Below are 15,551 nucleotides of genomic sequence, written 5' to 3'. Positions count from 1 at the left end.
TTGGTATTAAAGAAGGATAAAAAAAGTGAGCTGTCAGCAAGACTGACTCACTAGGGGAGAGGCTGCTTTGCAATTTACTCCCACCTTTGGTTTGAATAGCTAAAATGTATTGACCCTTAAAGCAGGCTAAAGGTACACTGCTTTCTCGGGAAAACAATCAAGAGTGATATTTTTAGACACATCTGAACATCATGCTTGCCTTCTAACTCCTGATTATTTTTCTTTTGTTAGGGTTATGAGTTGGAAAGTAATCTGAGGTCTTTATCTTTTAAGACACTGTCCTTTAATCCAACACCTAGACCCCAGAATAGGCACATTTTACTAAAATAGGATTTCAGATAGCATTATAGGAAAGTATAGCAGAGCAGAGGTACTCTGGTAGCTCTTCTTTATCTGCAGAATGGATGCCATCTATTTTGTTACAAAATACTGGCCTTTCTTCAGTTTAGTTTCATAAAGGATACAGGTAACACATATGTGTTCGTTTGATGAGACCTCTGAGTGGGACCAAAAGATATCTGCTGCTAAACTCAATAAGCAGACAGCTATTACAGTTTAAAATAATATTTTTGTGCTCTGCTTGCCCATCCCCAATTGATTCAGTTAATTAGTGCTAGGATACAAGCCTTAATGGCACTTGTTAAAAGAGACAAAGCTGTTTCACAGAAGGGGAACAGACTTTTCTGAAGCTGAGTATCACCTAATGGGTATCTAAATCTGAGGTTAGCTCTATTTTGCAGGTAAAATAACAAATGCCAATTCCACAATAAGGCATTCACATTTTACCTGTGTGGCTACAAGCCTATATACCCAGATCCTAGTAAGATTGCTTCACTTTTCCAGCCTTAGTACAAATTACAAACAATGATTCTTTCCTGAGGAACCACAAGGGAATTTCTCAAAATACAGCTTTCTAGTAATAAAAATAAGTCTACTTTTCTTATATAGAAACCAGAAATAAAATAAACACATAACAGCATTTGTGAACAGCGAAAGAGCTGACTTGTTCAGTTATCACCTACAGGAATGAGTCTTCATACATTCACATCACAGTGATTAGCATTCCACAACTGGATCTTTTCCATCACTCACTAGCAAATCAATTGTTTTCACACCTGCTTGTAGCTCCTATTTCCCCACAGGATCTCAGTGATCATATTGTTTTTCCATTTTCCAATGTACTGTTGGACCTTTTCCCTCAAGGCCTTGACTTTAGTCAATCGGTTCTTATGATTGTTAGTGCTTGCACATTCCCCATCTATCTTTGCTTTATTGGATACAGGGGTTTTTTTTGTTTGTTTTTTTGGTTTTGTTTTTGTTTTTTAATGTCCTGTGATCCACTCGCTGCTCTTTCCACCCTCGTTGCTTTAGATTTCTCATTTAGCTTTATACTTCCTATTTGTTCAACTTTCATTCCAGTTCAAGTCTAAATTCCATCTTCTCTCAGCTTATCCTTTCTTTTGTACAACATCAGTATACTCAAAACAAACTTCAGCTTTCAACATGTCAGTCTCTACTGACCTTACATAAAGCGCTGTTCTTTTGTGAATTTACAGGGTTCTAGCAAAAATCTTTTATTGGTTCATAATTTCTCCTGACACTTCTGTTTTGTGTCATACATAAAATTTAGCACTGCATATACTTCCTTCTTATTAGGAAGAAGCAAAGAGAAGAGAGAGTCCCTGGAAACATTTTTTCACAATTCATCCAAAGTCAAATCCTGTCTGGTTACCTGAAGATTCACCTACTTTCTGCAGGGCACAAACACTGGCTCATTTGCAGCTGCTGTCTTACCTTTCTTAGCTTTGTAAAGACTGACATGTTGAATCTTGGAAACTGCAATCATTTCACAGAATCACACAGAATCACAGAATCAATCAGGCTGGAAGAGACCTCTGGGATCATCGAGTCCAACCATTGCCCTGACAAAATGCCAAAAGTAATCGCTGCCTGTTGCTGCTGCAGTGTTAAAAGGAGCACTGGCATCACACGGTGCTTCCACTCCGTTTTCGGATCGGCTCTGCACACGTCCTTGAACCGTGCACCTCTGAGGTTGGATCTTCCTGCCAGCACTCCCACTTACGGCTTTTGACAGTTATTTCCCTATTTTTCTCTGAATAAATGCAATTTATTGGAAACAGCTACACTATCAAATCACTAAGACACATGCTACTTGGGCTACTCTTCCCCTCCATAGTTCTGCAGTGGTATCGGATAACTGCTCCCTGTTGCACCACCACAGAAATGCTGACCACGTATTTCCTCACACTCATTCAGGAGTCAGTCTTAACCTCACCTACAGGATTCAATTATTGGGAATCCCTCTTTTCTAGTGGGCCCTTTCACTTACCACAGCAATTGAGAATCTCTTTGGTCCTTTTAGCAATAACTAGACATCATTAACCAGCTGAGGCTATGTACAATCAGCACTATCAAGATGACTGCCAAAAGCTGACCAAGAACTGTGGTCCAGGCAACTTCAGCAAAGATTTCAAGTGAAATTTTTGCTTTTAATGCAAGAATTTCTTAGCTGCAAAATCCTCAATTCACTTTTTTATAACAATTCAGCTGATGGGAAACTTGGACTTAAAGCTGCTCTTTAAGTTCCCATATAAAAGCAGAAGACGATTCATATAAAGAGTGAGGGTTTAAAGTGCGAGTAGCTTGAAGAAACATCTCCACAGTCCTTTCTTTTCTTGGGATTCTCTGTTTTCTCTGACCATTCCCTCTTTTACTGTCTCATTTTTTGGACATCACGATCATGAATGAGAGGAACAGTGATGCCAGCTTATTGAGCACCTGAATGATGAGCCGGTAATAACAAAAAGCCTTCTTTATACCAACAAACTTATTCAATGCACTGACCCATGGCACATTCAACACGGGATCAAAAGAGATATCCTTAGAAATACAATAGGTCTGTAGAGATAAAACAGTGCAGCTTTACAGCAGCTTTCTGCTTGAGATCACACCAGTACACCCAAGATGCTGAGAGAGACACAAAGAGTCCCCGTTAGAAAGGAGGGGGGACTAATAGGAGAACATTTAGTAGAGAGAAACGGTTGGTGCTAAATACTCCCGTCCACACTATACACATTTCAAAGGGGCATATTTCCAACTAGTTCTGGTCTGGTCTTGTAGAATGCACACCTTTTAGTGTCTGAAGTGCACCCAGTGAGCTCCCTGAGTGCACTTTCCATTTTAGTTTTATCTGAAAGGAATCCAACCACACGCTCCAAGATTGTTCTGCACTGTGAACCAAAGCATGGTAAACAGGAATGACTGGAGTATTTAAAAGCACGCAGGTTGAAGCTCATGTCTTGAAATTAAGTGAAGCAGCTAAAATTCTAACCTCCATACATCACTGACATGTATATTGAATTTCTGCCAGTAAGAAAGAGACAGTGAGCTTGCAGCATCCTTCTGCCCTTACACCTTGCCAGCAAAACAGATCCACAGAGCAGTAACCTCAGAGTCCAGCAGCACAGAACTTCTACGCCAGGAATTCCAAAATAAAGTACTCGTCCTTTTTCATCAGTCAGCATGCTGGTGCTGTTAAGCCAATCACTTCACAACAGTGTCAACCCCAAAATAAAGTTAAGTAAGAACTGGGGATAGAAAACATGTTATGTTGCTCTTTACTAAATGCAAGTGGAGATTTTGCCAGTCTCTTTTCCCTACTAAGACTCTTTATGGGCTTTCACAAATATAAATAAACTAGAATGGCAAAAGTCAACAGGCGCTGAAGCTGTGATATAGGGCTTCTCCCAACAACTGGCTCCCAATGAATAATGCTGCAAACGTAATGTGAGTAGGACTGATCTATCTGAAATTTCAAAACAGCTCTCTCTGTACTACAAGCAAAACTCCTCATGCTGGGAACAGAAAAGGAAAGCTCTCCATGTCTTCCTTTTTCTCCACACTGAAATTACAGGAAAAAGGAAATGTCCCTGTTGAATCTCCTCCCCTTTTCACACTCCTCACAAGAATGTGTGGGTATAGATGTGTGGGTGGATGTTTGAGAACAAGGCATGTTCCTCTCCACAACTGTATGCTACGGTAAGGTTAGTTTATTGCCTTTCATGTCTGACAAGACGTAAGAAAATAAATTTAATTTTCTGAAGAGTACTGACTTTATTCGAGTAAATGCAAGGGGAATTCAACTCACCGTCTGCAAGAACTGCTTCATAGATGTAAGAAAAAGAGTCTCCAGGATTTTCATTCTGTGGCTTACCTAGGAAAAAAGAATAATTCTTTAACGGTATCTACTGGGAAATATCTTTAACTGGTCATCAACTTGATTACAGTGATCATTATTATCCTACTTGATTGTTTCACAGAATGTTTAGTTTGCTCTAAGGAAGATCTTAGCATCAGAAATAAAGCTAGGAAAAAAAAAAAGAAAAAAGAAAAAACTGGCAAAATAAAACAGAGTTAATAAAACAAATGGACCAGCAACCTAAACCCTCAGAAATAAGGAAATACCATGACACCAATTTCCACTTTCTTTTTTCAGATTAAATTCTATATGTTATTTTAGATGTAAGATACAGCTATTTTAAAACTACAGTTTTGCACACAGGAGAAAAAAAAATTCCAAGGGCTAGTGGAGAGGAACAAGCCTAGAAAGATGTTTAGATGGAATTGTATTTATCCCTTTTCAGTAAATATCCCTGTGGCTGATCTTTTCAATTTACTATAGCAGGTGAGAAATGCAGGCTTGAGGAAGAAGAGAAGTTTCCCTGAAAGTCAATATAGTAAACAATGGGAGAGGAGCTGGGCGAAAGGAAAGATAATAGAATCATGTGCAGGAAAGTGAGAAATGGAAAATGGATGCAGGCATTGGGGTTTGGAAGACAAGATAACTGTGCAGGGCTGTTTGGTAATACAATAAATCTGGCTACAGAGTTCCCAGTATTGGGTCAAAAAAGCAATGGCCACATTACGTAAAGTACTGGTCAAATATTAAAAAACTGTCTGTCAACTCTGATTTTTTGAAATGATTTAGATGGCTTAATAACTACCAGAAGACTTTCTGCCATATTACGCAATATCTGTCTACATCACTGTCCTGGTTTCGCTGAGATAGAATCATAAAATCAATTTTCTGTTCAGAAAAGCTGCACTTTTGAGAATACTGCAGCACCCAACATAGTGGGGAACAAAGTTGATTGATAAGACACTTTGTTTTAGTTCATGGACAGCCATGGTATGCAGGTTTCCATAGTGATCAAGGCCATTAGTAGTTTTGAGTTCGCCATGTGGTTAAGCTAGGAGGAGCGAAAGCCAGGGCGGCTGACCCAGGCTAGCTAACAGAAGTATTCTATATCATAAACAGCACGTTCACTATAAATTGGAAAGTTTGCTGGGGACAGCCCTCTCTTCAACAGCTGCCATCCCTGGACGGTCTTGCCCATCACTCTGCTCCTGAGGACTGCTCTCCCGTTCGTTGTGACCGTCGCACTTTCACTGGAGCGGTGGTGCTCGCAGTGTTCAACATCTGGCATTCACTGCTGGAGCGCGCAGCTCGTGACCACTATATGGGTTGAGTATAACTCTGTGTATTTTATACTAATATTGGTTTTCTTATTTTATTAAATCTGTTTCCACGAGTCTCCCTCCTTTTCCCAATTCCTTTTCTCGGCTGGGGAGGGGTCACTGGGTGATAGAACAACTGCTTATTGTTTAGCCCTGGATGCGGGCTAAACAGAGACAGCCACTCTTTTTTTATGCTGGATCAAATTATCATCTGTTTTTTCCACATCTGAGGTAACATTGACATAGGAGATATAAGGCCTGTTTGAGCTCCATGTTGTGAGATCCAGCTAACTCAACAAACATGCTGTTGTACAGCATCTGTGTACATCGCTGGGTGCTCCAGAAGCGAAGAACCAATATTACTACAAGGGACCAAGACTGAAAAGTAAGAGTCACTGGGTAAAGATGCCAAGGCTAGCATGATAAGAGGAGCCTGGGAAAGCAATTGCTTTACAATGACTTTATTAAGGTTGCACAAAACCAAATACTCAAAAGTAGTCCTTCTCCTTTGTAGTATATTGTTGACTTTTTCTTTTAAATTGATCTGTACTGTGGACAGTGCACAAGTTAGACCTACTCTGGCACTGACTTGTGGTTTTGTACTTAAAGAAAGTGTTGTTGACTATATTCTGATTCAGTTATTCTTGTAATAACAAGAGTCCAATGAATGAGGAGAGGATTCCAGTAAGAGAAAGGACAGTGATATTAGCTGACTGCTACTCTAGAGAATTTAGGTAATTTCAGGTTCCCATCCTGAAGTTCTGAGGCAAAAAGCTAGAAGGCTTTTAAAACATGCTTTTCAGAAGTGCTCATCAGCTTTGTATGGCACTTTCTGTGAAAGACCTTACAGCTGACCTGCAGGCATCTGAGCAGTCACAAACGCATCTGAAATTAAAGGCAGTTTGAATATGGACGTAAAAAATACTGCATGCTGGGCAACTAATGTCTTAAAGTGGTATCAGAAGTGGAAGATATGCTTCACTCTAATCTATCCTGTGTACTAACGACGGCAGGTTCTTGGTGGGGAGGGGAGCGGGGCAGGAAGAATGCACTTAAATAATTAAAGGCAATCAATGCTACGAACAAGGATCCTAACTCAAGTTTAATAGGCTACTTTTACCTGTAACTTTTTTACTTTTGAACACCTAACTTTGTAACTGTAATAACATTTTCTGGGCCAAGTTCTGTCCTTATAGCCATTTAAGTAAGTACAGAGAGACTCTACGAAGAGCAAAATCTGTTTCTATACAATAAAGTTGTTCTTTTGCTATCCTAATACTGATTTTTTTTTCAATATGAACTTAAATAGGTGCTACACTTCATTTTTTTCAGGGATAGGTGTTACAATTTTTTTAATCTGGGAAACAACACGATCCTTATTTTATCGTATCTTCAAGAAGCTGACACTAACTTAACAGAAATACATCACGGTGAAATTACAAATGGCAATTTTGTTACAACACTTGTGTGCCAAAAAATATACCAAGAATGCATGTCCAGAGGACTTTTCTAGTTGCCTTCCAATAATAACTTTTCAGTAATTGTGACTGGTAACCATAGTGCAAAACCCAACAAGCGTCAATAATACATTATACGAAGGCCATATAAGACTACAGATTCACACAGCCATTTTACAGTTCTAGCTGCAAAATACCTGCTGGAAATCTGAAACTTAAATTATTTGTAAGCTTTAGAAACAGCCTCACAGCTGCAACTAAATACTGACCAATGACTGTTGTGCCATAAGCAAGACAAATTTGGATGGTGTCCACTTGCAACCTTGAAAGAGCAAACTAATACTGATAAATCCATTAATTAATTTCAAAAATAAACAATTTATAACCTAAAGAAACAACAGTAAAATCACAGTACATTAAATTAGTATATGCTGTTGCAGTAATGCTTATGTTCTAGTGATTTGACTTTTATTATTAATAAAACGTTTTATGAGCTTGTCCTATATGCTGTTAAAAAACATTCCCTTCAAGATGTCAGTGCATTCACTTTTCCAGGTGTAAGCAGTTTTCATCCAATTAGTGTCAAAAATAAGAGGAAAAAAGTCACATACATGATGCATACTTCAGAATCCAAGGGTACAGGTCACCATGACTGGTTAGACAGATTGACACATGAGCTGCTAAGAAACCTGATCAAATAATGAATAAAGTCTTCTCTGGATTTTGCAGAACTAAGAGAAGAAAGAAAAAATAACTCAAACAGTTTAAGCAGCAGGGGATGGCAGTCTCAACATCCTATCTATGGTTGCCACTTCCAGGCTGCCACTTCAGTTTCTCTTCTGGTTTGAAATAGCCAGGATCCCACGTCAGAAGAAACAAGTTAGTAACACTAACCAGAGTTTTTTGTTGACAGCCTTTCCCGTTACAAATCCCCATCACTGCACTGGCATGCCAGCAATCATTCTGTGTGGAGATGGAGAAACACAGCATCTCAGGAAGATTTCTTAACCTGGTAGTCTTAGCAGCAGTCCCTCTAGAGCAGTTCAAGAGACTCATTGGCAGGGCAAAATGGAAATGAGGACTCTACCACAGCCCACTTCAGCTAACAAAATGCTCCTTCTGCTCTTCTGCTTACAATAAATTCATACAGATTATTTTTGTTTCAATAAAAAAGTTTAATTGGCATTTGAGGTGCTCCTCAATAAGCAGATGACCTCACTGCCTTAAAGCACCAACAGTGGTATGCACTCTCTGAATGTAAATACATTGGAGAAGGAGGAAAGAGAGGCACAACTGTGTTGCCTCATCTACTGCAACCTCCCTTGGCAGTGAATGAGGCCAGAACCACCTACTGACTTCCCCCTCTATTTACTCAGTCTTGTGTGCCCATGTGAGATATCTTTCAACCAAGGCTTTAGTTCACACATACACACAAAAAACCATGCTGTATTCAGTATTCACAAAAAAATAAACCCCAAAATTCTAGTGATTTTGTTTCCTCTTCAACTTTGGCTCTTGTTAGTACTTTAGCTTCATTTCTTTGTAGACTCCAAGTCAGTGCAAAAATCTAGGTGAAACACTTGCACATTGAAGACAATGGTAAAGTTCCCACTTAAATTAGTTTTATCTCATGTCATGGTTTAACCCCAGCCAGCACCTAATAACCACACAGCTGTCCACTCACTCCCCCCAGGTGGGATGGGGGAGAGAATCGGAAGGGTAAAAGGGAGAAAACTCGTGTGTTGAGATAAAGACAGTTTAATAGGTAAAGCAAAAGCTGCGCACACAAGCAAAGCAAAACAAGGAATTCCTTCACTACTTCCCATGGGCAGGCAGGTGTTCAGCCATCTCCAGGAAAACAGGGCTCCATCACGTGTAACGGGTACTTGGGAAGACAAATGCCATCACTCCGTTTGTCTCCCTTCTTCTTCTTCCCCCAGCTCTATATGCTGAGCATGATGCCATATGGTATGGAATATCCCTTTGGTCAGCTGGGGTCAGCTGTCCGAGCTGTGTCCCCTCCCAACTTCTTGTGCACCCCCAGTCTACTTGCTGGTGGGGTGTTGTGAGAAGCAGAAAAGGCCTTGACTCGGTGTAAGCACTGCTCAGCGATAACGAACAGTTATAACACGAACATCCCTGTGTTTTCAACACTTTTCAGCACAAATCCAAAACAGAGCCCCATGCCAGCTACTAAGAAGAAAATTAACTCTATCCCAGCCAAAACCAGCACAGCTCATCAGCACAAGTCTTGCTGACAGCCTAAGAAAACCCATTGTCATTGGTTACTCATATTTGAGCACCAACATGAAGAGGATTCTACAGGAGAACAAGCAAAGCATTGGATTCAAAAAGTGAAGTATTACTTCAGTATTCAATGTTATACCCAAAATCCCTGTACAACTGCAATAAAATCTATGCCACTGTACTAGAAATGAAACAGGAGAGAGTTACCATAAAAGCCTATGGTAAAAATATAGTGATTTATTTATCTTTTCTGTGACCTGCACAATGGAAATTAGCCCCATATTAGCGGGCTGAAGATTTGCATACGTTAAGCCCTATTTTAAGCTCCCAGCCTGTTTGTCCTACATTTACTTATTAGAGACAAATACTCATTGCTAGTATCTCATTACTCCAGATCTATACCTTACTAGTAGCTGTATAAGTAGTTTTCTCAACATTACTGTTCTTGGTGATTAAAATTGTGTGAAGGTACACTGAATACTTTTTTTAGGTAACAATCAGAAAATAATGGCATATTGCTGTCTCAGGTAAAAGTTACATATTCATTCTGAGAATCCTTCCTGGGCTGTCAAAGACTGGGGATACAGCTTTCTAGTTCGCTTATGTTACTTTACGCACCTCTTCTCACTTTTCAATACAATAGCAGATAATGAATGGATATATGTAGGTTTGTTGAGTGGTTCTCAACTACCAAACTTTATGGAAGTAGATTCTCTTCATATTTTGGCAAAAAAAGAGGATACCACCACTTAGAGAAAAGGCTGAAAGTGGAAGTGACAAGAGTTGTTTTGTTGAGCTGTACACAATGAAACCTAATAAAACAGCAAGCAGAATAATGGATACTTAAGACTCCTGAACTGTACTGAGAAGTCCCACCAAAAAGTCTCATAAAAGTGTCAACACACTTCAGAAACAGTGTCACAGAAAATTATTGGTATTAGATAAGACCTGTTCTCTTTTTGCATCATCAATACTGAGGCACAAATTAACTACAGGAGGAATTCAGGACATTTAAAGATCTAAGTAACTACCTCCAGCTGCAAATATCTATCTATATCTACAAATTCCTTGCTTAAACATATGGCTAGCCTGAATTTGAAGTGGAGGTGTTTCAGGACTAAACAAAATACCAGCTATGTCTAGGCTAAAAACCCCCAGGGTACTGAATTAATATACTGACAGTATGCCAATTTGCTATAAAAAGGGATACCCAGTTCAGCAGACCAAGGAGAAGATGTAGAAAGAAAAATGGAAAGGAAAATACAGATTCAAACAAAATGTGTCTCCTGATTCTACTTTCAGCAATATTAGGGAAAAAAGTCAGAATTCTAGAATCACACTGGACATCTTAGATGTTGACACAGAATAACAAAATTTCTGAGTGTGCTACTCTTTCCCAGAGAATTTATCTTACAGCCCCTTACACAAAATTCAAAAACAACTCTAAATCTGAATGTAGCAGTTTCAAACAATGAAGTATTTTATGACCAAGTCCTGCTAATGGAATCTTTTGACAACAACAAAAATATTTGCGTTCCTCTTCATGCATAAGGTGAATATAATAAAATCTGTCACCATCCAGGAAACTTATGTTAGAAAGGCCAGTTCCCATGTCTCAGTTCTTCCTGTACTCCTCCAAGAACATGTTCAAACAGGAATGACAAACCCTGCAGATTATGTGTTTGAATCACATTACAGGGCAAACAAGCTGGGTGCAAAAACCCCTGCATCTTCCATTTTATTTAGTTTTACTGAGCATTTTAATTAGTATTGGTTTTTGCCTAGAATTTTTGGCATATATACTACTTTAGAGGTAGAAGGAAGTTTTAACAGATAAAGAGTCCCACCTGCCCCAACAAGATCAAACTGGCACCATCTGGTAAGTGAAAGCTTTTGGCAAAATAATTGGGAGGGGAGGCATATAAAATTAGATTTATTTTGCACTCTTTCCATCTCAGACTGTGGAGACAGTGCAAAGAGAATAGCATCTAGGGCAGAAGAGACAACTGAGAACTTACCTTGTCTAGGAACTTTGCAGAGTATGGAGAAAGCTGTACTGGAAAGATGGTGATTATAAGCATCTAAGCTACACCATTATTAACACTTTTCAGCACTGTGAGGTAGCAACCTGATTTAGTATCTGTCTTCAGTTGTTCTAACTACCCACAAGCCACTCCTGAGTCCTGGCATCAACTAGACCGAGGATCTCGATGGCCTACTGTCCTAAGGGATTAACAGAATTTAGTTGTGGTGGTGTACAACAGCATGGTGCCATGTAATTCTTGTAACTAAAGCACATCACTACATTTTTAGACTTTGGTAGAGTGACAGCTCTTGTTAATAGTGAGAAGACAAGAAGATACAAATGCATAGAGGAACAAGTTAAGAGCAATGAACAGTTTACGAAAAAAAAAGGAATGGAAAAGCATGAAGAACATATACAGAAGTGTTTTCATCACTATCTATCTCCAAAAGCAAAAATATAAGGGACAGGGATAAGCACTGAAAACAATTAAAAGCGACAGAAGATGATGATCCATATGAAGAGAGATGGGAAATCTTGTGAGTGCATAGTCCTGAAGAAAGGCATAAAAAAACCTGCTCCAATGGAAAAGTAATCCAAGTATACTTAATAACCCCCTTAGCAAACCATCTTAAATACAAGGGAAAAATTTTTTTCCCAGACGCGTCATCTGTCAAAATCCCTGCCACAGATATCACAAAGGCTAAGAGCTTACTAGAATTATACAAAAGACTATCAAATACAGACACTGCAGTCACCATTATCTTTAAGCAACGGCAAATAATGATAAGACTTGCACATCTTCCTTCCTCAGAGATTAAATCAACACCCAGGTGACAGCAAATCTTGCACTTGGAATACTTTTCACTGTGCAACAGAGAGCAGTGCAGAGGTCTCCTAGCAAGCACTGATCTGAGCTGGCCTGCCTGATGGCCAGGGCACACCAGCACAGAAAAAACAGGGCCAGAGCAGATCTCGGCTGTGTGTATGGAGGAGGGCTTATACCTGAAGCACCAGGCAGCAACACTACACCCAGTCCTGGATCTAGTTCAGAACTTGTCTGATCCCAGCCACAGTCTATGCATCCCTGGTAAAGATGTACAGAGATTGAGGCCTTCAACAACTATTCATTAATTCAGCTTTATGTTCATCTCTGAAGTTGCTGATATTGACCACTGCCAAAGAAAAGATCATTTGAGCACCTATTAGTCGCTTGACGTTACAATGTAAGTAAAATCCCAAGGGCAGATGCAGTTTTTGTGAATGCACAGACCTAAGCAAAGAACCATTATCTGTCTTCTAGGAAACTGTTTATCTTTGCAGAAAAGTTTGCAATTTCCTGTCCATGAGTCAACTGACTGTCTCTGGGCCCAGTTCGTTCCTATATATACACACATATACATAATATAGACCCACTGTTTTCATTCCACTAAAAAGATGCCAGGGAACTTAATCTGAAGCTAAATATCCGACACAGTCAGAAACTGCAAACATTACCTCCTGCAACCAAAACATATATACTGAGGAAAAGGTTACTAAATACCGAACAGCAAGAAATGTTAGAACAGGATATAGCTGGGAAGGAGGAGTCTAAAATTTAGTTTTGAAAGCACTGATCTGATACAGCCAGACTGTGTGTAGACACATACTGGGCAGGTTTGAAAGCCTTATAGTAATGCTTAAGCTTATCTGCTTGAGCACAAGGCAGCAGGGACATCCAGCTAGGTCACTCTGACTGAGCTGGGGTCTGTCTACCCCTGTGTTAAAAAGAATATCCTTGGTTGTTCATCTACATCTAAAACTGGTTAATTTCTGAGCAAAACTCCTGAACTGCAGGATGTCTTTCTCAAGCACAAGCTTCCGCACCAGTAAAATGGCACCTTGCAGGTAACAAAGACAGAAGCACAATGTTCTGCTTAGTAGACAAAATTATGACAAAATACCAAGAGCTGAGAGGAGGTAAGAGACCTAGAGACTACAAAGAAGCAGTAGTAAATATGGTCTCAAAGCAAACCACACACTCATCTACCTGAAACCTGTGCTCAACTTACATCATCTTTCCAAAGTGGCCCATGCATCTATCTGTCTTTGTATAGATATTTCTCAGTTTCATTCGTGCAGCCTGGCAAAGTTAAACTGTGGATTAAACTAAACCATGTGCACAGACTTCGCCATTTCAGTACCTCTCACCCTCAGGAGAGGGGTTTTTCTTACATTCCAGAAGTGCTAATTTTTACATTAATGCTTCTTCATAGTTTCCATGGATGTGCAAACACATACAAACTGGATAGTTTTAGTCCTTCCAGTACAGACCTATTACTTGGGTTGATAAAAGGAGAAGGGAACTTCTGCTCTTACAGCTTTTCTGTGTCGAAATTATGCCATCCACAAAACTGGGTCTTACTCAGTAATTATTTTTCATTCTGTCAGAATTATCTAAAGAGACGTATACACTGTCACATTAAGGCATCCTGAAAGAGATGAAACATAGTTTTGCACCGTTTCTGAGATTTGTAAACTCAGGAAAAAAAGAAACAAGTGTATGTCAGCTCTTCAATCTTACCATGAAACAGTGACTGCAGGTTCACAGGTGCCAGTGGCAGCTTTTAGACTTTCCAAAGCTGCTTCCTTGTGAAAATGAAGCAGGACTAAGAGTACAACAGTTTCATCACACTTCAATGACAAACACATCATCAAACTAAAACTCTCGGAACCAGCTAAAGAGAGACTACTTCACTAGAAAATCTGAATTATCACTTTTTTCCCCCTTCCAAATGATATTAATACAGTTAAGAAAACTCTTTTAATAATCATACAAAGTTTTCATTTTTAGATTACCTGGCTGAATAATTCCAGTAACAACAGAGAGATATTCCTCAGGTTCCTGATCAGTGGAGATCTCTTTGCTGCCTCCATCTAAGTTCAGTATCTCATAAAGAATCTCTGAATTCTCCACGCCACAAAGCAGAATCACCACATTATCTGGAGGTTTTAGAACTTGCTCCAGAAAATAACTTCTCTTTCGATTCAGGCAGTTAAGAAGTCCACACGATAGTATCAGGAGTTTACATTTATAACAGGGTAAAGAAAATAGCTCTTGGTGCTTGAAAGACGAAGTCTTTAGATTGTAGAGTAAGATTCCTCCTTCATTCACTATGTGTCCAAAAAGGGATTTTAAATACAGAGCCCACTCTTCTGCTTCTTGTGCATATATCACGAGAATATCCTTTGTATTTTCTAGAGAGAAGAAAACATTTTTTTTAAATCATTTCAAATGCATTTTGAATCCATTATAAATACCAGAAGACAGATTGTTAGTTTTTTCCCCCCTCTTAAAAACTTGAGGTGCTGAAGAAACAGGACAGGTCATCACCTTGAAATGACAACCATCTCCTTATTTCTAGACCAAGGCAGAAAGATCATGCACAGAAATGCTGGTAAAATAGCTCAGAATATTTTATGTTTAAAATAGCTTCAACTAGTATTTCAGAATAAATACTGAAATGGCAGTGTAGAAAGCAGAGTGCATTCACACATCCTGCTCACTCCTAGATTCTTGACAAATAGGTGATACTATTAAAAATGCAACAGCTAGCTTTTAATGGCAGAAATAAAGAATATATATTTGAACACTGGACATGATCTGACTTCATTAGAAACAGGATATTTTGGCAGCGTGGCATTAAAAAAGTTGTTAGTGATCTTTCTACTGTCCTTATTCTAGCAAAATTACTGAAGAACCTGACAAAAAATAAATCTATAACTACACTTTTTGAGTTCTGCTTTCTCTTTAAGATGTAAAACATGATGCTAGTAAGACAACTAATACTTTTCCACAGTGTTACTAGGGTGACAGTATGAAACAGAGGCAACAGGCACATGCAGAAACACAGGAGGCTCCCTCTGAACATCTGGAAACGTTTTTTTTTACCTGTGAGCATAGGCTGCCCAGGGAGGCTGTGGAATCTCCCTCCGTGGAGCTGCTCAAAAGGTGCCCGGACACCGTCCTGGCTCTAGGTAGGCCTGCTTGAACAGGGCGGTTGTAGAAGATGGCCTCCAGAGGTCCCTTCCAAACTCAACCATTCTGTGAAACCATAAAAACCTGATCTGCCGACCAACACAATATACATTAAAATGCCAGAGTAGCTTAATACCCCTGGAGTAGTTCACAATCACAGCCCTGTGGAGCAACAATAAGAGACTCAGGAACAGCTGCTGCACTTCACCTCCACTGAATTTCACTGTGTCTCCCAGGTTCCTGATGGGTCAGGCAACCTGACGGGCAC

The 15,551-nt window shown here is 39.5% G+C and overlaps 1 protein-coding gene across 2 annotated transcripts in view; it reads right to left on the bottom strand.

Moving 5' to 3' along the window:
• BANK1 (B cell scaffold protein with ankyrin repeats 1) overlaps window positions 1-15,248 on the bottom strand; it is a 144,861-nt gene extending 129,613 nt beyond the window's left edge. For both annotated transcript variants that reach the window (XM_068403714.1, XM_068403715.1), the window contains exons 1-3: window positions 15,197-15,248; window positions 14,104-14,502; window positions 4,169-4,234 (exon numbers count right to left, since the gene is read on the bottom strand). In XM_068403714.1, the coding sequence (XP_068259815.1) occupies window positions 4,169-4,234; window positions 14,104-14,502; window positions 15,197-15,206 (475 nt within the window). In that variant the 5' untranslated portion in view covers window positions 15,207-15,248. The remainder of the gene's footprint in view (window positions 1-4,168; window positions 4,235-14,103; window positions 14,503-15,196) is intronic.
• Window positions 15,249-15,551: the final 303 nt, after the last annotated feature.

Source organism: Nyctibius grandis, chromosome 6 (genome assembly GCF_013368605.1).
Source record: "Nyctibius grandis isolate bNycGra1 chromosome 6, bNycGra1.pri, whole genome shotgun sequence".
Classification (NCBI taxonomy): domain Eukaryota; kingdom Metazoa; phylum Chordata; class Aves; order Nyctibiiformes; family Nyctibiidae; genus Nyctibius; species Nyctibius grandis.
The sequence above is the reverse complement of the archived record's forward strand: the minus strand, read 5'-3'. Positions and strand labels throughout refer to the sequence as shown.